At 35.4% G+C, this 22,737-nt stretch overlaps 2 protein-coding genes across 10 annotated transcripts in view; one reads left to right on the top strand and one right to left on the bottom strand.

Annotated features, from left to right (window-relative positions):
• The window catches only part of LOC141426504 (long-chain fatty acid transport protein 4-like), a 45,551-nt gene extending 25,693 nt beyond the window's left edge, over nt 1–19,858 (bottom strand). Inside the window, exon 1 of one of the 3 annotated variants that reach the window (XM_074085441.1) lies at nt 19,801–19,858. The gene's annotated coding sequence lies outside the window, so the exon portion shown is untranslated. Of the gene's footprint in view, nt 1–10,961; nt 11,065–11,116; nt 11,297–19,800 lie in introns of those variants that run through there. The other 2 variants (XM_074085439.1, XM_074085440.1) reach the window with 2 other exon arrangements.
• LOC141426506 (THAP domain-containing protein 2-like) lies at nt 18,355–22,570 on the top strand. 7 transcript variants are annotated; one of them, XM_074085452.1, is made up of 6 exons: nt 18,355–18,440; nt 20,237–20,354; nt 21,173–21,350; nt 21,727–21,795; nt 22,169–22,204; nt 22,339–22,570. In XM_074085452.1, the coding sequence occupies exons 2-6, from the start codon at nt 20,284–20,286 to the stop codon at nt 22,504–22,506; spliced, it is 522 nt and encodes a 173-aa protein (XP_073941553.1). In that variant the 5' UTR covers nt 18,355–18,440; nt 20,237–20,283; the 3' UTR covers nt 22,507–22,570. The 7 variants fall into 7 exon arrangements, with proteins under 7 accessions (XP_073941553.1, XP_073941552.1, XP_073941557.1 ...); XM_074085451.1 differs by having other exon boundaries at nt 18,364–18,471; XM_074085456.1 differs by having other exon boundaries at nt 18,373–18,424.
• Nucleotides 22,571–22,737: the final 167 nt, after the last annotated feature.

The raw sequence follows: 22,737 nt of genomic DNA, 5'->3' as shown, positions 1-22,737 counted from the left end.
ACAAATTGATCCTATCTCTTGCTTTTTTCGAGTTGAAGTGAAATGACAGATCAAAGTAAAGTTCAAATATTTGGAATTCAGTGAGTAGACCCAACACTGTACTCAGCATTTAAAAAAAATAATTAAAAAGTTACTTTGTCTCACGGAGTGAGCAAAATGCGATTTTGCTCACTGATTTCTCATAGCAAAACCTGCCTGTTTGAGGTGCTGAAGTGAAAACAAATTTTGTATCATTCTAAAATACAGAAAACAGGATGCCACTATTACCTATACGATAACTATTTATGTATGTCCTAAAATAAAAATATATTTAAAAAAAACTAAAAAAAATTATAAAGACCGACGTGTTGATGTCCAAATTTGTTTACAAAACCTTAGGGTAGGTAACATAGCTATTCAGTCAATTAATTTTGCGTGTCAACGAATATACAGTGCCTGGCCAACTTTTACGTTATATAATTTAAACTTGAGTAAGTTAGACTCTACCCTATCTCGAGACGAGACAATTTTTGGTTTTATTCTTCGGTAAAAAAAAATTTTTAAACCAGTAAACCAGATGATGGTTCTATACATTTTGACTTTACTTAATCCTGAGTTAAGTACTCAGAGTTATTGATTAAATCTGGTCCGCGCAAGACCCCCTTCTATGCATCGCCAGTCTCCGTTTTACCTTTGTCAGTATCGTACTTTAATTAGATCTAACTGTCAAAGTCAAAGTAAATATATATATATATATATTTTACTGTGTACTATTATGTGTGTAGACAAATAATTCAGTCTTGGCTCTTGATTCTAGGGTTACCCAGTTGAGATGCCTGTCTTAGTATGTAAAGTAATTTAGTAAGTATTGCCAAAGTAATTCTTAATCCTACTAATATTATAAATGTGAAAGTTTGTGAGTGAGTGAGTGAGTGAGTGAGTATGTTTGTTACTTTTTCACGCTGAAACGGCTGGACGGATTTGGATGAAATTTAGTGAAAAGTTAGTTTATAACCTGGATTAAAACATAGGATACTTTTTATCCCGATATTCCCACGGGATAGGGATAAAATCTCGAAATAACAACCTCTGGGCTTAGAGTCATGAAATTTGGTATGTAGGTAGTTGGACGTCTGGAATAACAGATAGGTGACTTTTTGACCCGATATTCCCACGGGATACCTAGGGATAAAATCTTGAAATAACAACCGCAGGGCTAAGAGCCACGAAATTTAGTATGTAGGTAGCTGGACCTCTGGAATAACACATAGGCTACTTTTTATCCCGATATTCCTCCGGGATAGGGATAAAATCTTGAAATTATAACCGCTGGGCTTAGAGTCATGAAATTTGGTTTGTAGGTAGCTGGACGTCTGGAATAACACGTAAGGGACTTTTTGACTCGATATTCCCACGGGATACCTAGGGATAAAATCTCGAAATAACAACCACTGGGTTTAGAGCCATGAAATTTGGTATGTAGGTAGCTGGACCTCTGGAATAACACACAGGCTAATTTTAATCCCGATATTCCCACGGGATAGGGATAAAATCTTGAAATAATAACCGCTGGGCTTAGAGTCATGAAATTTGGTATGTAGGTAGCTAGACGTCTGGAATAACACATAAGCGACTTTTTGACCCGATATTCCCACGGGATACCTAGGAATAAAATCTCGAAATAAGAACCGCTAGGCTTAGAGGCATGAAATTTGGATGTATTTAGCCGTACGTCTGGAATAACACATAAGTACGCTACGTTTTATCCCGATATTACCACGGTATAGTTTTGTAACTAAGTAACCCCATACATACCTGTATTATTATTATTATTATTTCGTATTTTTTTTTAAATGTATACTGTAGTTTTTAAGTATTTTATTTGTAATTATTTTATTTTCAAAAAATGACTTTCTGCCAAGTTTCTTGCGGCGCATTCTTCTTGGCAATGATGGTCTTTCCGAAAGCGCTGGTAGTATAAACAATGACGTGTAAAAGTGCCCATTGCGGCCTATTTACTGAATAAATGATTTGAATTTGAATTTTGCATTTGAATTTGGATAGGGAAAAATTTTGAAACTTCAGCACTGGGCTTAGAGTCTTGAATTTTGTACAGTTATTCACAACACAACCTCAATGAAGACCACGATATAAATATTGGAAATTTCCAGGGGAATTTTGTAAAATCCCGAAAATTTCAATTGCAGCTACCACACCGAATAGTTTACGCGTGCGAAGCCGCGGGTAAAAGCTAGTTAACCATAAAGCTAAAACTGGATTTATAATCTCAACCTCAAGGCCGGTTATGAATCAGTGACGTTTGTAACAAATCACTAATCCAAAAAGACACTACATTAATGGGGAAATAAATAGCACAACAATATTGCGTATACCTATAAAGAATATAGACATTTTTTGCCCTCTGTCTCTGTTCTGAGGAACGAAGGATAGACAGAGGGCAAAAAATTTATGGCATTCTTATTGCTAGATATTATATAAAAACACAGTAAGCTATACAATACGACAACTTGACAAGTAAAATAAACAACCAACTTAAAAAGGTTCTTTTTTGACAATCATAAGTGCATGTGAATTGAATAAAGATATTTTGAGTTTGGTTTTGAGGCAACTGTGCACCCTACACGTGGCCCGACACGCACTTGACAGGTTATTTTTAACACCTAACTACGCACGTCTTGTGTTTCAGGTTTATTGAGTTCAAAGTCTCGCATAAAACAAAGCAAAACATTATTTACATTCAAGTTTTTTTTTTACATTAACCTGCTTGTTTTGTTACCATGTGCGGGTTTGTTGAATCAATACTTATTGTAATCAATATTAATATTCTTTTCGCTTTTCATGCTCTTAAAATGTTAGTCTAGTCTCTGCATATCGGGACTAAAGCACCTCACTAATCTCTAGAGTTTTTTTTTAATTTACTAAGGAATACCCCTCAACAGTCAATAACGAAGGATTATCGTCATTTTCAGTGATTGTCTATAGACAATGAGGGCTATCGTTTTTTGTCTCACTAGATGGCGCACTGTTGCGTGAGGTTTTTAAGTATGGCTTTCAAAGTTTGTTATTACGGGCGTGAAAACAAAGTTTAGATTAAAATCATATTTAATACACCTTAAAACCGTACTATAAAAATATCGAGCATGCCACAGTGTTGCATAGTCCCCGTTTTGTTCGGAAAAAAGGGAGGACAAAGGTTTCCGAAAGACAAAACTGTCTCAAAACACAGACATTCATTGCCCCGTAACGCATAATTGTCATAATTAATTTCAGATATTGCAAAATATTCACAAAATTATTCTAATTACAAATAAACCCGCGTAGCTCACCCAAACACTATGAGATTTGACATTTCGGAGACCTCACGCTACACTAGCGCCTCTAGTGGCGAATTCATACGCGATAGCCCTCATTTAAGGGCGTGGAAAGAATCTCAAAATGACAACTGAACAATGAATGAAATATTAAAAAAACACGAATTCATTTCTTAAAAATATGAATCTATTTATTCAATTATATTAAGGATGAATTCATTTTATTATGCATCGTCCAATTAGTTTTAAAATAGTTAACAAATTTGAATCTGTTGGCTAAATATGCAAGCATTTAAAGCGTCACTTTACAAAAAAAAAATAGAAAAGAAAACCGCGGAACAAATTATTTTGCTATGTATTTGAATTTTATTCAGATGTCCATAATACAGTACAGTCGTATTGAGCGTAAGTTTTTAAAAAGTAATCTTGTAATTTTGAACAGAGGAATGTCTTTTTTTCCTTGCATTCAAAGTGAAAAGTAGTGTTTAACGTGAGACTAAAGAACCGTAACATAAATGACACACGAAATATAGCCACCAGAGCAGAGCGAGGAACATCTCGTGTCATTATGATTTCTTTTGATCCCTTGTTGAACAATCTTCTATTATTGTACACCACAAATCAATATACATTTTTGTTATATCGACACAAAATATAGGGTAGACTTTATTGGTGGTCGTATTTAAACGCGGAATCGTACGTAACATAAAACATGAACCTGAAGTTCAATTTCTCAAACTAAACAGATTTTGCTATATATTAATGATTGTGAATAAACTTCCAACAAAATATTACTTTTAATTTTAACTACCACAGACCAAGAATAACTGCGACGCGCGCCGTGGGTAATAAAATAGTAAATATTTGCTTATAGCAAAATATAAAAAAAAATAAAAAAAATATATATATAATATATAAAAATTACTGATTTTTTGTATCTAATATTTTTTTACAATTGTATTTAAAAACTAGTTTTTCAACTACATAAAACTTTTTCAAAATAAAATAAAAAAATGCTAATCTCGATCTAAAGAAAGTAACACTTAAATGTTTTTATTTTACGAGTATCTTATCTTTTATAAGTAATTATGAGAAGAGAATACATTCTTATTCAGATTCAAAGGTTCAAAGACCCGGCGTAAAATCATTTTTCACTTCTCATGCTCTAAACGTAGGTCAATATAGCCTTACGAGGCGGGAGTAAAATGAGTACTTTAGTCCCTAGGGAGTAAAAGTAATTAACTTTTTAATTTACTGTGAGTGCCTTAGATAAACTCAAACAGCCAGTTACTTGCAAATAATAAGATTGTGTGTGGACCATTGTCTGGTTGGAAAAAAATACTTACCGCGAAAACTTTGAAATTGTTGTAGAGCGTAAATCGTAAACGGTTAAGATAAATTGATTATTCTCACAATATCGTCATGTGGTAGTGAAAATTAAGATGTACAGCAAAGAGCAAAAGACATAATTGATAATATTTTTTTTTTATTTAAATAAAATTTATATTTATTTTTTGATAAGATAAATCTTTTTCATCACACTTGCTCGTAAACAGTGTCGTAACATGCAGGCTACCTTGGTTGCAACCCCCCAAATAAAACCCTCGACCTTAATGTGCTTGTCTTGAAACCCGTGGTCGGTAAATGTGTCATTGCCCGTACTAATTTTGTTGTCATGAAGCCCAAGGTCGGTAAATGAGTCAGAGCGCCCGTACTGATACTGCTGCGCTGCGCGCGCTGCTGCAGGACCACATGCACACGCTCGTTGCGGCGTATGCTGCGGGAGGGGGGCGGGGGGAGGGCAGCGCTGAAAGAGCGCAGCCTAAGGTATCGCCAATATTTGGAACAATTATATTTTTTTTAGAAATATAAAATTTTACTCGCAAATGTGATGAAAAACATTGTATGTCGCACGGGCGGTACTAGAATTACGAACATCGACTCATTAAAGCCCTCAGTCTTCGATTTCGGGCTTCTACTAGACTCTCGTTCGTAATTCCTTATTTACCGCCCTAAAGACACAATGTACTTTTTGTACTAAACTGACTATTTTTTTCTCGCGATCTAAGTGAAAAATAGAGTTTTCACCACGAGTCTAAAAGTCAATACAAACCCTCGGATAAATAGACTCCCTCGCTAAAGCTCGGGTGGTTAATCGCCTCGGGTTTGGCTTATTTTAGTCACTCGATAAAAAATATACTATTTATAACAATGCCATTCTTATAGTAGGTACATATTTTGTAAAAATAGTGCTTTATGTAAACGCTCTCTGACAATAGCACCATAAATAATGTCTAATATTTTAAATGTTTTGATTGATGCTTTGTTTTCATGTTAAAACTTGTGCGTGTCAAAAAGGGGTTTCTCAAAATCACACACACACGCACGCACGCACGCACGCACGCAATCACGCACGCACGCACGCGCGCACGCACGCACGCGCGCACGGACGCACTCACACCCACACCCACCACACACACACACACACACACACGCGCGCAAGCACACACGCACGCACGCACGCACGCACGCAAACACACACACACACACACACACACACACACACACAACACACACACACACACACACACACACACACACACAACTAAACCTTAGAATATATACATCACGATTGTCGCTGATACAAACAATATGCGTTTATGTAGCAGTAAACTTGCCATACGACACTGGTGATACTTGCCAAAAGCGTCTTAGTGATATGTTAATTTATAAATAATGATAATTGCGCAAGTGCTTATTATTTTTCATGAGATAAGATATTATGTAAGTGCAGCAATTATTCAAGTGGCATTTTTAAAACAGATGACATTAAGCTTTGATAAGATAGCTATTTGCCTGTGAGAAACAAGGGGGTTAAGATAGGGAGGTGGCAATTCACGATTAGGTCTAATAAAATAATATATTATTGTCATTCGTAAATTTCACATTATGTAAGTATCCCTGAATGGAACTTCTCATAGAATTATCGTAGTGATATTGTATTTGCTCTAAGTCTACTCGTTGTCTACCTATAAATGTAATATTATAAAGAAAAAAATATTATGTATTTATTTGTTTGTACTTAATGGATAAACTCAATAATTACTGAACCCGTTTAAAAAAATATTTTGCCTACGGAAAGATATGTTATTAGCAAGTAACATTTATGCCGGTTATTTGTAAAGTTTCCGCGGGACGTTAGACAAATTGATAGCATAGCTATTTATACCTTTATAATATTTTGTAATTAAATTATAAAATAAAATCGATTTTAAGTGCAAATTTGTCAATGACTCCTAAAACTTTAATCGTTCGCGTAACATTGATTATCAAATGAGTAGTTAATTAAAGAGATTTGTAGGATTAAAATCGATAACATTTTCATTTATCTTTGGGTTTACTAGGCGGACGTAAATTTGCCATGAGATTTAAAGTTTTACGAGGTAGGTACTTATTTCAGTCAGTGTTCGTCAAAAAATGGCGCCACATATTAAAAATTTAATATAATATTACAGATATACAATATCTCTGAAACGAATGTTCCTGAAGATTGACGTAGATACATAAATAAAATAAATAAATAAATATCATGGGACACTTGACACCAATTGACCTAGTCCCAAAGTAAGCAAAGCTCGTAAGTACTATGGATACTAGGCAACAGACAAAAGTACTTATATAGATAAATATGTATATACTTAAATACATATTAAACACCCAAGACCCGAGACCAAACATTCGTATTATTCATACAAATATCTGCCCCTGCCGGGAATCGAACCCGGGACCTCACCCTTCGTAGTCAGGTTCTCTAACCACTTGGTCATCCGGTCGTCAAACCAAACGTCAAACTATTACTGCTAACCCTAGACCTCCGTGGAAATTGTTAGAACTCTTTGCTAGATGGTAATGTTAGACGTCCGAGTGTTGGTCACTGTCCGGTAGTTGCCGGCTTTAATTTTATATAAGTATCAGCAATAGAGGTGATAGCAGGGTATCTTCCATTGGGCATTAGCTTGTCAAATACCAGGACATTTACCTTATGTATGTACTAGCTTTTGCCCGCGGCTTCGCCCGCATGGATTTAGATTATCGCGCGCTGTTCCCTCGGGAACTGTGCATTTTTCGGGATAAAAAGTGGCCTAGGTCACTCGCTGGCCCATAAACTATCTCTATGCCAAAAATGACGTCGATCCGTCACTCCGTTTCGATACAAACACACATACTTTCGCATTTATAATATTAGTATGGATATACATATAAGTTCATACAACTTATCCCTGTCGTCTATCGTTGACACAAACTCGAACCAATGTCTTTGCAATTTTGTTAGATTTATTTCTAATTGCAGTATTATTGGTTAAAGTTAATACAGAATTTTTATACGTACATACATTCATTCATTCATTTTATCCAATAGATATAGGTACATTAGGTATCTAATTATTTTCCCCATGCTATTGTTGGAATCTGTTTATCATTGTTTCTAAGAACATGCATCCGCAATTGTGAAGTCACTCCGACACATCGATTAAAAAAAATATACCTACTTCAGAAGATATCGTCACTACTTTGAAAAAATCTTGCTTCTCAAATCAACACGTCAACAAAATTTACCTTTGAAATAATATTCATAAAGTTCACTTAGAAAAGTATGAATTTTGATGTACGAGCTTTTTTCAAAGTAGTGACGATATTTCATCACAAATCTCCATTTAACGAAAAGTTATATAGCTTTCGACACTAAGTACTTTGATCGTACAGTGAAATTAATAGTAATTATTTTGTTGTTTGTAACTAATTGTTGGCTAAATAATAAGAACCGGTTAATAACCGCCTTTGATATTAATGTAAAGTTCAATGATGAAACCATCATTATAAAACAGAAAATGATACCGACGAAAATTCTCGATTTTTGAAATTACTTTCGAAGTATGACATTCGGAAGTAGTAAAGAATTGTCTTAAGTCCACAGGGAGTCTCTGACCTTGGGGTTTTAAATCCAAGGTTCGATTCTACTCGCATAACTTCTTTCTGCAACTTTTTAAAAATATAATGATCACTGTTTTTTTTTGTACAGATTAAATGTATTTTTCATTGTATGCGATACAACACAAATTGATATTGCACATTGATATGATAAATGTTTATCTAATAGGTCAAATAAATGTCAAAAATTTTTCAAAGGCCCCTACCAAGAGACTGCGATAACTCCGCCATGTCCGATACACTGATTTGACGATTGAACTTTGAGGATCAATAAATTATCTAAATTCAAGTTAAGTATTTCAAAATGTTAGAAAACAAAAGTAGCTTAATTCTATGCGAGTAGAATGAGGGCTATCGTTTTTTGTCTCACTAGATGGCGCTCTGTAGCGTGAGGTTTTTAAGTATGGCTTTCAAAGTCTGTTATTACGGGCGTGAAAAACAAAGTTTAGATTAAAATCATATTTAATACACCTTAAAACCGTACCATAAAAATATTGACCATGCCACAGTGTTGCATAGTCCCCGTTTTGTTCGGAAAAAAGGGAGGACAAAGGTTTCCGAAAGACAAAACTGTCTCAAAACACAGACATTCATTGCTCCGGAACGCATATTTGCTATAATTAATTTCAGATATTGGAAAATATTCACAAATTTATTCTAATTATAAATAAACCCGCGTAGCTCACCCAAAAACTATGAGATTTGACATTTCGGAGACCTCACGCTACACTAGCGCCTCTAGTGGCGAATTCATACGCGATAGCCCTCATTGTACTTTGAATTCAAAGCCCCATGATGCAGAGACACCCTAATATATATAACTTATATGCTAATTATAAAGAGTTGAAGTTTGTGAGTGTGTAAGGTTGTGGGGTGTAAACCCTGGATCTACAGAACCGATTTAAATGAAATTCGTTACGCACAGATAGATTGAATCCCGGGAAGGACATAGGATAGTTTTAATCCCGGAAAAATTGCATAGTCTACGTCAAATTGTAAAATACCTTAAATGAGCTCTCGTTTTGTAGCAATCCTTTACAGAATTTAACCACTCTTGATGTATTTTCGAGTGCTTCATTTTTAGAAATCAGCCTTTGAATTTACAATGTCATTACATTATTAATGTTCTATAATCTCTGGGCCACCGAGCCAACCGAGCTTCTCAGGCTAAATTTCTAAAACACACGTTTACCCTAATTTGAAGATCAAACTAGACCACGCATAGAAAACTTCATCGAAATCGTTGGAGCTGTTTTGAAATCCTCGAAATAAACAAATAAATATACACGAATTGCTACTGTAAGACGAGGCTACTTGCACCGATTTTTGCTCCAAATTTTGTAATCTTTGTTTTATTTTAAAAATTATTATGCTGTGGTATGTTCATATATGTAAAGTAGATCAATTTATTGGGAAGTGTATCGGGTACCGGGACTTCGACGTGCAAGGCATTTAAACAAAATACGGAACTGGAGCATAGCTACCCAGTGGGGGGCAAAAGTAGCCTCGTTTTACGGTAGTTTAGAGGAATTACTTATATCTACTTCGCAGGAACGACATAAGAACATATAAAATATGTATCTTGAAAATATCTTTAGAAGTATCGCGAAATCGCGATATTGTCCGCCGAGAGCGAGACGGCAGTGAAGTAACGTGAATTGCCAAAGGGTTCTTGCGTGTCCGCGCCAGTAATTCGTCATTATGTAATGCTTAAGCAACCAGTTAGCATAAAAGATGCTCTCGTGACACTTGCATTAACACTGATCTGTATATCAACAATGCATCGATGTCTAAGCAATCTCGAGTTCCTTGTAAAAGGTAGGTAATAATCTACAGCGGGTTCACTTATACACATATTTGTTTATAACATCTATAAAGGAGCAATTCTTGTATAATTATTACGGGGATATCGGAAACGACTCTAACAAATTCCATGAAATTTTCTACGAGCGGCTATAGTAGCGGTTACCTTCATTTTATATTTTTATGCAGTCACATAATTATTATGAGAAAATAGTAAGTATAATGACGTTAGAGGTCGGAATAGACCTTCTTGGTAACAATTTATGAGTTTTAGAGATGTTTCTAGTCATTCATTTAATAATCAATAAAGTAAATTACCGTATAATATTACCGTATAATAAGTTCCTTATATACAAGCATAATTTTTAAAGATCGACTTCATTTTTGACTCTTAAAATTACGTGGAGAAAATTATGTAAGTAACGTTTATCATTTTAAATACTTACATCTAAATCTAGAATCTAATTATGATGAATACGTACCGGGGTGGAAACTTATCAGAGGCAATTTCACTTTTATTTTTTGGCAAATATACGGGATGTCGCATGGCATTACACAAATACACACAAGCGATTCAGTTTTTACAGTCGACTGCTGTGGTATAAATAAATAAATATGAGATGATGCTTTATTAAGCAAATTCAACAAACCAACAAACAACAAAGGAACTGATTTTCAGTTTGGCGAAGTATATTTGTAATTTTTCATTGTTAAAGTAAATACGTAAATAAATTTATAAATATGTGTACTTAGTAACTTTTTCACCTTAAGTATTGAAATATTTTTGTAGTCAACTGTAGTTACCTAAATATAATAATCACTCATATTATTAAAGTATTATTATTATTATTATCTAACCTGGATTGATGTCCCACTGCTAAATTCGTGGTCACGTTTTTTTTATGAACGAGCGAAGTATTTTTTTTCACTTATAATTTGCTATGAACTGCACAATACATTCATCATAAAAAAAAACTTACGCTTCTAAAAATATCAGGCCACAAAGGACTTACCAATGAATAAAAATTAAAAAGAATAACTTCAAACACCTTCGAAACTCGAACTGTATATTCAAAGTCCACAGTCGCGTAATATCCGGCAGTACGGTACTGACGCAGCCTGCGTTCGGGGAGGTCCGCGTGTTTGTGAGCTGCGGATGCGAGCCGGTGTCGTGCCGGTGGGGTGCGCGGTTATTGTGCGATAATACGCTTGATAATACTACAAGCTACACAGATTTTCTACAGTATGATATGATTATAAAACTGTGTTTTTAAATACGGTTGTAGTAGCGTCACTCGTGACTATCGAGGCCGTGTAGCCTAGTGGTTTGACATATGGCCTCTCATATGGTTCAAAACTCTAAAATTTTCGGAGTACATGTACCACCAAATTATACTTGAAATTTACGACGTGCTTTACGGTGAAGGAAAAATCGTTAGGGAACCGGTACATACCTGTCTGTGAAACAATTTAATTCATCGGTGTGTGTAATGGTTCCGATCCACGTTGGGCGCGTGTTTCAACAATAGTCAATTCTCTTTCATTCTGAAAAGAGATCTTTGATCAGCAGTGAGTGCGATGTGTATGGGCCTAATGTTATCTTTTTTTTATTTTTTTTATTTGACTGTATGGCAAACGTGCAAGTGGGTCTCCTGATGGTAAGAGATCACCACCGCCCATAAACATCTGCAACACCAGGGGTATTGCATATGCGTTGCCAACCTAGAGGCCTAAGATGGGATACCTCAAGTGCCAGTAATTTTGCCAGCTGTCTTACTCTCCACGCCGAAACACAACAGTGCAAGCACTGCTGCTTCACGGCAGGATTAGCGAGCAAGATCAAGCCGTTTATGTATTTAAATAGACAAGCTTAAAAAAAGCTGTACCCCTACTAGAAAAATTCGAAATATTTCAAATTAGTGACAGTGATGAAGTAATTAGAAACTAATGTTTTTTTTATATGACTTTACAAGAACTTTCCATAATCTAATTATTTCTAGAACTAAATTGTACCTTTGATTCATTATTATGATCTATTCTGATCATTCCAATCCAAACTACTAAAAATCTATAGTCGGCCAAGTACAGACCTAAGTGCTTTAATTTAGTGCTTTACTAGTTATCTTTTGCAACAGTTCGTTGACTTAAAAGTGAAAATAGTTTTTAATATTTTAAGCCGTACATATGACACTGATCCTTGGGGTAGTAAAGAAATTTCATGATCGACTCTAAGAAACTGAATTGGGTACCAGGTTAGAATCTGTTATCTGCCTACAATAAATTTCACGATGATTTCTTTATAGCCGATTTTATGAAATGGCAACATGACATTTGCATCGACACTTTACGGTTAGTGTGTTTACATTAAAGTGGATACTAAAGAAATGTTCTATATCGATTAGACAGCCGATGAAATTGCTGGCTCGTGAGATACAGATACTATATAATAGACAGAGGATGAGTGATGCCAGCGGACTTCTGGTATTGCGGGTGTTCATGGATGGTGGTTCTAACTTACCACTAAGTGACAAACTTTAGCAATAACTTATGGGACCACCCTCAAAATAACGTCACATCATTTTTTTTCACAAAACTGTAACCGAATCTTCTACCATGTCAACAAAAATGTGCTCATAAAAATAAAAATAAAATACTTTTACCCACTTTTTCACATATTTACACCAATATTCACTTGATCCACTAATAAAATATGTATACTGCGGCACTGCAACGTGGCAGCATGGAATCAAGTGCATCTATTGGCGAGGAGCGTGCTAGCTATCGAAGAAAGAGGTAAAAGCAATCGCCGGTTAGAAAGTCACTTCATTCATCGTGAACATCGCTAGAAGATGGCGATTTGATGATACTCTCACAAATAGGGTTATCTATATCTAAATTCATAAATGTATAATATAAAGTGAAATATTATCCTTCTCTAAAGTGACATTCTAAGATTATTTATTATTTTATTTTGCTGATAAAAAAGACCTTCTAAAGTTATATCTACCTAAATAAATATGTCGGATCGGATGCATTAGTCTAAAGTGCCTAGGTACTAATTTTCGAACCTGTATACATCGTAATATTTTTTGTAATAAGTAGGTATGTATCTCGCATTAAGGTTATTTTTGTATCTGCATCGAATATGCCTTTATATACATTGTATTAATCTCAAAAATAAATACTAGTTGCTACTGCACTAGGTCAAGAAATCGTCATGGTAGAGTCAACCCTGCAGTGTAGCGCTGCCAACACTGCAATACAAAAAAGTAATATTTATAATGACTGTAAAACGATGACATTTCATCATACAAGTGATGTGAGAATAATTCTAAGCAAAAAGATGGATCAATCGACAATCTTAACGATATTTGACGATACTATAATAGATACAGTCATGGCAAAAATATCGTAGAGTCACAACATTCGATACGCCCTAATGGCTATACGAATAGAGTTGCGTCAGATATTTGTGAGTGCTTGGTCCTGTCTGATATTGTCAGTGACTGTACGCCTTCGCCTTATACACAGCCTTCGATTTTATTGTATATGTATGACTTTCATGTAATAATGCCTATCATTTCGCGTGCCATCAATGTGAAATTTTGTTATATAATTTTCAAACGGAGTTAATATTTTGAACATGAAACTACCGTGAGACTCACTCATATTAAAAATAATGACCCGGATAACTCACGTCTTAAATCGAGTTTAGCTCCGAAGACGAAGGGCTACGGATTAGCCCGAAACATGTCGAGCTAAACTCGATTTAAGACGTGAGTTATCCGGGTCATTATATTTAATAGGAGTTAATATTTTTGTATAAATAAAGTAACGTACTCGCTCCGTCTTAATATAGAGCCTGCTTACCTACTCAACTACATATTAAAATTATACAACACTTTGTTTCTATTTTAAGTTAAAGTTTTGAATACCACTTGTAATACGTGGTTTTCTCAGTTGGCCAATCAGGAAGTAGGTTATCATGACGTAATATCATATTTAACACAGTGTTAAAATTCATACTAAAAATTAAAACCAGGTAGGTCAGTCAGGTAAATTTCTACGCATCAATAGCGCCTATGCACACTAGCCAGGCATAAGGCATCTCGTATGGTTCTTAGTAGGTAAGGTAGCCCTCCCTCTCTTATGGTAGAGTCCCGCAAACCCAGTTTCCCCGAAAGTCGCTACATGCGTAAGGTGTTTTCCACGCCATATTAAAAAAAAACCAGCCAAGAGCGTGTCGGAGACGCCCAAAATAGGGTTCCGTAGCCATTACGATAAAAATAAGTCATATTTTTCTAAGGATTTCGTATTTTATACGAAATCTTCCAAGTTTAGGTATATTTTATACCTTAGGCTGCTATTTACTCATAAACTAGTAATAATTCTCAAGCAAACTTACCCGTTATAGTTTTCCTTGAAAGTTTGATATACTTACTACCATCCTGAATTTTTTCAAATTTTTCCACCCACCGGTTTAGATTTTAGAGGGGGGGCGCTCGATTTTAATGAAAATTTGCACTTTCAAGTTGAATATTTCGCAAACAAATTACTAAATCGAAAAATTGTCTTAGCAAACCCCTAATGGTTTTAAAAAACCAATCCAACGATAGCCCACACTATAGGGTTGGATGAGAAAAAAAATCACCCCCACTTTACGTCTATGAGAGGTACCCTAAAAAAATTTTTTTTGGAAGTTTGTATTGTACCATTTTGTCGGCATAATTTACATATATATCCGTGCAAAATTACAGCTTTCTAGCATTGATAGTCCCTGAGCGCCCCTGAGCAAAGCCGCGGACGGACGGACAGACAGACAGACAGACAGACTGACATGGCGAAACTATAAGGGTTCCGTTTTTGCCATTTTGGCTCCGGAACCCTAAAAAGAAGATCAATTTGGTTTTCCAGTGGGCTCTTACTATTAGAGCAATCTACGACTAACACCTTCAAATAGTTGTTTATTCGCCTTGGAGACTAAGACATTGTTACTATCGAAACGAAGCGGAAGGTTGTCAATCACAGGAGTTTAATAACTTAGTACTTACCCCGCTTTAGACCAGAGACACTAAACATTAAAACTGTTTGTATATAGGTCGCTAGCCTTCTACGAGGTAAATATAGATTTTTTTCTGAATAGGTAAACTATACGAATAATAATGCCGTATCATCATCAGCAAATAACAGTTTACTAGGATTTTTCATGATTAAATTGATTAAAAAATGGGGAAGTAATACGACGGAAAGATCGTTTATCATGACAAGGAAAATACTAACAGATAAAAATACTTAAAACCTATCTATTGTAATTGCGATATTTTGTGATAAATATGACAAGTTCGTCGCATCGGTAGGTATGCAAAAATAATCAAGCAATTGTTTAATTTTATGTACCTACCTATTGAAAGAAGGACAAATTCACGTGTTTATAATTGATAATATTACAATTAGTATATACGTAGGTATGCTCGATGCTTCGCTGATTCTAAAAATAAAAGTTTCCGACGAATTGAGAATCTGCTCCTCTTGTGTGAAGTCTGTTAAAAACACTAAAATATTGAGGAAACTTTAATTTCAATGTAGGCTAAAACTCGATATAGCGTTTTCCCAGAGATAAGACCAAGCTAGATCGATCGATTTGTCAACCTCCACATACCAAATTTCATTGAAATCGTTGGAGCCGTTTCCGAGATTCGGATTACAATTATATATACAACAATTGCTCGTTTAAAGGTATTTAGGGTAGATAGATATATATTGATGTTCCATTACCACATCTACCAAGAATAATAACCTGTAATTAATAGTGCAAATGTTTCATCCTGGTAGGCACCTACCCGATTCAGTTTCTTGACTGTACCAAGAATGGGCCCTGTTGAGGAGTATTAGTATTAATTAAATTTAATGGCATCTTGGGGCTTGAAACGTGACGGCTGTCGACGAGTGCGAGTGAGCGTGCTCCTAGTATCAGTCATGTTTGGCCTAACGACCGTCCTTGTCAATCCATCTTTATCAACTGAATAGGTGGCAATGGCAATAATGCTACGCCTGGGTGACTATTCGGCATTGCCCACGTGATATCGTCGATGTGTGCAGGCGAGATTTCCATGTCTCTTAGGACCAGTAAACACGGACTGCATTCCAACTGGAATGTAACCAATTGCCGACTCAAGGGCGGATCCACCGTTGTGGGCACGATGGGCATGCCCACAACCCAAATAGAAGTAGTAACGACACACTTTCAAAAGTCATTCATTCATGAGTCATGATTGTTCATGAGCGAGTTTGTACTCCGACTCGCACTTGGCCGATTTTTGGATGGCTGTGACTTAGCTGACCACATCCTTTTTTGAGGGCTGGATCCGCGCCTGTGCCGACTAAGTACCACTTTCGTGCAGTTGTACCGACTGCAATGGAAGTAATGAAAAATATATGAGCAGTCAGCAGTTGGCAGTTACGTTAATTGCCAACTGCCGTGCCAACTACTCATTTGCTGATTCCCGATTGACGATTCTAACTATTGGAATGCAGTCCGTCTGCACCGGTTTTAAGGGTAGGTTAGGTACGGTTCGCTTTCCTCACATTAACAATGAGACGTGCAATGTTGGTCCAAAACTAGCTTTCGCGCTGTAGTATCACTCAGTTCTCTAATACTTTGTATCACTTAGACGGTGTCGAATAGTGTCCCAGTGACCTTTAGGAAGTGATGCTATTGTAGTTTTATTTTAGAACCGATCTTCGTTAGGTGTCAGAAGTATGGGCAATGTATTACGAATAATAATTCGTAGGCAATGTACTAAGCAGTGCGAACTAATAGGTACAGACAACTGGGGAATAGGCCAGGAAAACACTTTTTCAACTCTCATACTCGAGAAGTGAGGCAAATCATTATCTAACATAAGAGAACAAATTAAATTAGGTACTAAATATACTTTCTTCCCAAGGCTAGAAATAAATTTTAAAAAATAAAGGCATTGGATGTCTGTTGTCTCGTGTGATATTAGTTATTTTCCTCCCTTGTTGAACAATCTGCTATTGGGGACTTAGGCTAATGTCTACTATCCGATAATACAACTTTCGCACAACACAGACCAAATAAATGCACACAAACAATAGGATAAAAGATAACAAGAGTAATCAATTAGAAGTTTCACTGATAATGAGTAACTTTTTATAACACCTAATAACGCGATACCTAATAGTAAATAAGAATGCATGTGATTAAATTAGTATCAGTAGCTACATAGGTAGGTAGATAGGTATTACTTTCTGTGAAATATGACGAAAACTTAAACTCAACTTAAGTAAATCATTAACATTCCATTGTTAATTTAATTTTAGCCGTCAAAATAATACTCCGTACCGTAAAATGAGGCTACTTTGCACGGATTTTTGCTCCAAATTTCGTAATCTTCGTTTTATTTTAAAAATTATTATGCTGTGCTGTAGTATGTTCATATATGTATGTAAAGTAGATCAATTTATTGGGAAGTGTATCGGGTACCGGGACTTCGACCTGCAAGACATTTAAAATTTAAACAAAATACAGAACTGGAGCATAGTTACCCAGTGGGGGGCAAAGTAGCCTCGTTTTACGGTACCTACCTATTAGATATGCAATACAGCGACCTTCCTCATTTCATAAAATAGGATAAGTCGACATTTGTCGGAAATTATGACAAAATGTCGGGTAGTCACGACAATTCTCGTTTCATATAACTTAAAAAAAATCTTATTGTAGACAGTAAAAACAGGGGTAATTGTCACTTTTGCTTAGGGCGTTTCAAAAACCATCGTGTAACATGTTTTGTATTGAACTCCAGACCGTATGGCGTCTATTATTATAATCATCATCATCATCATCATGTCAGCCGAAAGACGTCCACTGCTGGACATAGGCCTCCCCCAAGGCTCTCCACTCAGACCGGTCTTGTGCTTTCCGCATCCACCGCGATCCCGCGATCTTAACCAAGTCGTCGCTCCATCTTGTTGGAGGCCTACCGACAGCTCGTCTCCCGGTCCGCGGACGCCATTCGAGAACCTTCTGACCCCATCGGCCATCAGTCCTGCGAGCTATCATTATAATGAGCAGGTAAATTTAGTTTCATCTCCCTTGCTACGGCTTGGATCTTATTTTTACTTAGTTTTGAAGGACGGTTAAAATTTATTAATAATTTGTGGGTAGTTTTGTTTTGTTTAATAAAATATATGTGGGTACTTGGGGAGTTACAGTGACAAATTAAAACGGTGGTTGTGGTTCGTTAGTCTAACAGCTGGTAGCATGGTGTACGGTTGTGTCACTCTGAAGATGAGCTGTGGTTGAGTTCGAAACGCGTCAGTGTAGTGTAGTGGTGGTGATAGATGGGTTTGTGTGATTTGTGTGTGTTCTTACAGTGTGGAGGTGGAGGAACTGCATGAACACGCTTATTTTACATAAGCTTAGCTATCGTAAGGTCGCGGGTGAGCAAGGAATTTAGTTCATTGGATAATTAGGATTATTTTTAAAAAGCTACCCTCAATTATTCCGGCTATTGTTGGTATATTAGCAATTCATTGGAACCTTGATTTCTGTTGCTTGGGTGTTTCAAATGTCTTCCTATTTTAATTAAAATATATTCTACTGCCACCCTACTGATTCTGAATTTTTCGTTGAATGTAAAGTCCGTGATTTCAAAAGAAAAGTTTGTTCTTCCGCAAAATTCTCTTCTTCGTCTATTTTCAAACAAATATACTTAAATCATCACTCACTACTATCGCTGCTGCTCGAATTTAACATTTTAACTAAGAAGTTGCGACTTACTCCTTCACTCGACAGTTGTAATGTAACCCTAACACAAACACTTGTCATTGTCTATTGACGATTTTGCGTTTTATAAAAGACAAATGTCGGAAAATTTACGACAAGTTGTGAAATTTTCTGTCACTCGTAAACTTTTATGAAACGCAACAATGTCAAATGTCGTGACAATGTGACAAAAATTTGTCGGCTTTCCCGGTTACAAATATGTCAGACCCAAAAGTTTTATGAAACATAAAATTATAGAATTGATTGATTTGTCACCTATCACCTATCACTGACAATTGTAAGTTATATGAAATAGGGCCCAGGGCCCTATTTAATAAACGTTACAATTCTACACACCTACTACTACAAAGTGACAATTTTGTTAAGTTGTACGACAAGGGCTGTTTAATTTAATATACCTTACAAATATGTAAAAAATTATAAGAATAAAAATTTCATTCAATTTTGACGGTTGCAAATTTATGCTGTTTAATAAAAGTTTACATTTATGTAGAAAACGCCTTTAGATTTCGATGAAAATATTGTACTTACAAAATATGTCATTGAAAGTTACAATTTATGTAAAATGTAGATACCTATTTGGTGAAGTTTCATATTTTAACGAGGGTAAGTAGATATTCGATTTTTTGGGTTTGGAGAGTACCTTTTGTTAGGTATTTGTTTAGTTTATTACGAAAGTCATGGAGAAAATAAACAACAAAATTACGATTCCGTCTTCTAATATATAAGAATAAAAATATTTTACTCTGTCGATTAAGTGAAAAAAATGTAAATTCGATATATACCTACTGTAAGCCTACTCCGAAATTCGAAAATCGAATTTGGTATCGTATCGTCCCTCTCACTCTCGTAATAGTATAAGCGTTAGTGGGACAGAAGGACACGAACCTTGATTTTCGTATTTCGTAGTAGCCCCGCTGTTTTTTCTCGATCTCGTTTCTTGTATTTCTCCCGACTTTTTGTCAAATTCGACTTGGTAACACTGACTAAAGTGTAGTCACTAAACAAACGTCACGCCTGCAGCAGGGCTACTATGAAACTCAAAACTCGAAGTTCGTGTCGTGCGGTTCCTCTGACACTTACACTGTTTAATACGAGAGCGAGAGGGACCGCACGACACGAACTTTGAGTTACGAGTTTAGTTGCGGGCTTTACGAGTTGCTGGCCTGCCTAACAAAAATATTATAATGGCATTTTACATTGTTTGATAGTTTGATGTTTTTGATTGATGTATTGTTGTTTTTTTTATCATCGATCGATAGTAACGATGGAGCTATACACTTTCGAGAATTGAATTGAATTGATAAGAGTTTGTTTTCATCAGGCATTTCTTCGAAACTCTTGAACAAAAGGAACTGAGTGCACAAAATAATGCCAAACTGCAGCGTGATAGGATGCGAGTTGAAAAGTACAGAAACTCAACCAAAGTTATCAATGCATCGGTATGTAGTGATAATGAAACTAATATTATACACATTTACACATTAATCTGTCATCTCCGAGGATAACAGGATCAAAGGAAGGCGTCCTTATAGTGTCTTTTTCAACCTCGAAATTGGTCTCATCTAATTATTATAAATCATAGATAATATCAATCGTGGGCGTACGCAGGGGGGGGCAGGGGAGGGCAGCTGCCCCCCTTCCTGGAAATTGTATGTTCTACAATATATTATGCCCCGATTCCCTATGAAACGGGATCCTTTGCGGGTGTTTGCCCAACACACTACATATACCTTGTGTTTCATGTCTTTGTGTAGTGTGTATGACAAAACAAGCGCGGGCGATCTGACCTAAAAATCTGACTTGCCCCTCCCTAGGCCAGAAGCTGGGTACGCCCCTGATATCAATGGAGTTTCTTGCGGCCACAGATTACTCTGTGCTTGCGGCGCATTCTTCTTGGCAATGATGGTCTTTCCGAAAGCGCTAGTAACGTGTAAAACTGCCCATTGCGGCCTATTTACTGAATAAATGATTTGAATTTGGAGCTATACTTACCTACTTTCAACAATTTAATTAATAATTAAATTTAAGTTTTTACCTGCAAAGCAACTGACAATATTGTTAATGCATTCACTGCCATATGCTTTTTTGGGAAGTTCACCCTGTGCCGCTGTCATAATTATTCATACATCTTGAACGCACATGTGTGTCGGTGGCACCTGTGGAAGTCAGGTGGCAGTGAATGCGTTAACTAGTGTGCATGTTCTTGAAACATCAATAATATTGTATATTACAAGTGTTGTCATTTCATCTTACTAAGATTACCAACATGTGAAGACAAGAAAAAGAAGTGGCTGGAATCAATAGGGATGAACAACATAAGGCAAGATGTTGAGGACATTTACATTTGCTCCCAACATTTTGATGAAAATGCCTTTTATTGGACCTTGGGCGTTGAAAGACTGCGAGATGATGCTTTACCATCAAAACCTCTAGAAGTAAACAACTTCATATTAAATTATTTACAAACTTAAAATTGATTGTGTTTAAATTGATTTATATTTTAAACTTTGTTGTGATGATTCCTAGTGGAGAACCAATGTTATTGTAATTGTTATTTTTAATTTATTATTAATCTTATTTACCTATATTACCTTTGACAACTTCAATAGAAATTTTTGTAACTTGAGCTAATTAAGAGTTAATATTATATTGAATGAATAAGTAAATAAACTAATGCTTTTAAGTATTTCTTCATAAAATAAGGATTGTATTTGTAAATCTCTGATTACACTCAATGACTTATTAAAGCATTAAGCTATAGTATTGTGTAACATTACTTAAAAAAAATAACAAACATATTTTGTCTTTCAGCAGAATATCAAGCAAGATAATTCTAGCATTTTGGAAACTCTTCTAATGAAGCCTAGTAATCCTTGTCAGGTAAATATTGCCATGGTTGATCACCAACAACAACATAAACAAGTGCTCACTTTAACATCATGTTTGAAAAGCATTAAAAAATTGTGTAACAACTGAAAGCAACAAAGTACAAAAGTAATCACATTAATTTGACGTTGATTGTACTAGTATTTTATCTTCATTATTTTGTAAAATTACAAAATTAGGGGCCATCCGTAAAGTATGTCACACCAATTTTGACCATTTTTAGAACCCCCTGTCACATATGTATTGCTATTAAATTTGCTATTATTTTGATGACTCCTTATAGCCATATTAATTGCCTTATTTATCTGTCCAATTGCACATATATTTGGTATTTTATTGTCTTACTTTATTCTTCATTTTTTTTCAGATTGCTGCTGAACTTGATACTTCAAATTATTTACAGGTATATTATTTCTTAGATTATTTTGTGTATATAAATGTGTAAGTGGAATGTGTGAATGAAATGAACATACACTATACAGAGTGTTGATACTTTAGCCTGTAACTAGAATAAACAATTATTTTGTTTTGTTTCAGGAAAAAAATAGTAGAAGAATTAGGAAATTAGAACAAACATGCCAGGAACAAAGAAAAAAAATCAAAATATTAAATCAAATCATTTATAGACAGAACAAAAAAATTGATGATTTCAGAAATATCATAAAAGATCTTGTAGGAAGTAATTTGTTACGTTATGAAAAATAAATTACTTTGTAAGATTGTGAACATGTAAAAGAAAGACCAATAATGACTAAATATTACAAGCTAATGATTTGTTTTTTTTTTTTAAATAATAAAGAACCAAAAAAGATTTAATTATTAAGATTTATTTTATTTTTCGCACCTTAACTTAACATATACGTGATTATTATTATGGCCACCAGGGCCAACAACTAGGCTCTAACATTGTTAGTCAATACTAATGTTGGCGCCATG

Source organism: Choristoneura fumiferana, chromosome 3 (assembly GCF_025370935.1).
Source record: "Choristoneura fumiferana chromosome 3, NRCan_CFum_1, whole genome shotgun sequence".
Classification (NCBI taxonomy): Eukaryota; Metazoa; Arthropoda; class Insecta; order Lepidoptera; family Tortricidae; genus Choristoneura; species Choristoneura fumiferana.
The sequence above is the reverse complement of the archived record's forward strand: the minus strand, read 5'-3'. Positions and strand labels throughout refer to the sequence as shown.

Excerpts from the sequence above, each read along its gene's own strand:
- LOC141426506 (XM_074085452.1), top strand. The coding sequence starts at position 20,284 with ATGCCAAACTGCAGCGTGATAGGATGCGAGTTGAAAAGTACAGAAACT. Across the intron at positions 21,351-21,726 it reads TACCATCAAAACCTCTAGAA|CAGAATATCAAGCAAGATAA; the intron begins GTAAACAACTTC and ends TTTGTCTTTCAG. Across the intron at positions 21,796-22,168 it reads AGCCTAGTAATCCTTGTCAG|ATTGCTGCTGAACTTGATAC; the intron begins GTAAATATTGCC and ends ATTTTTTTTCAG.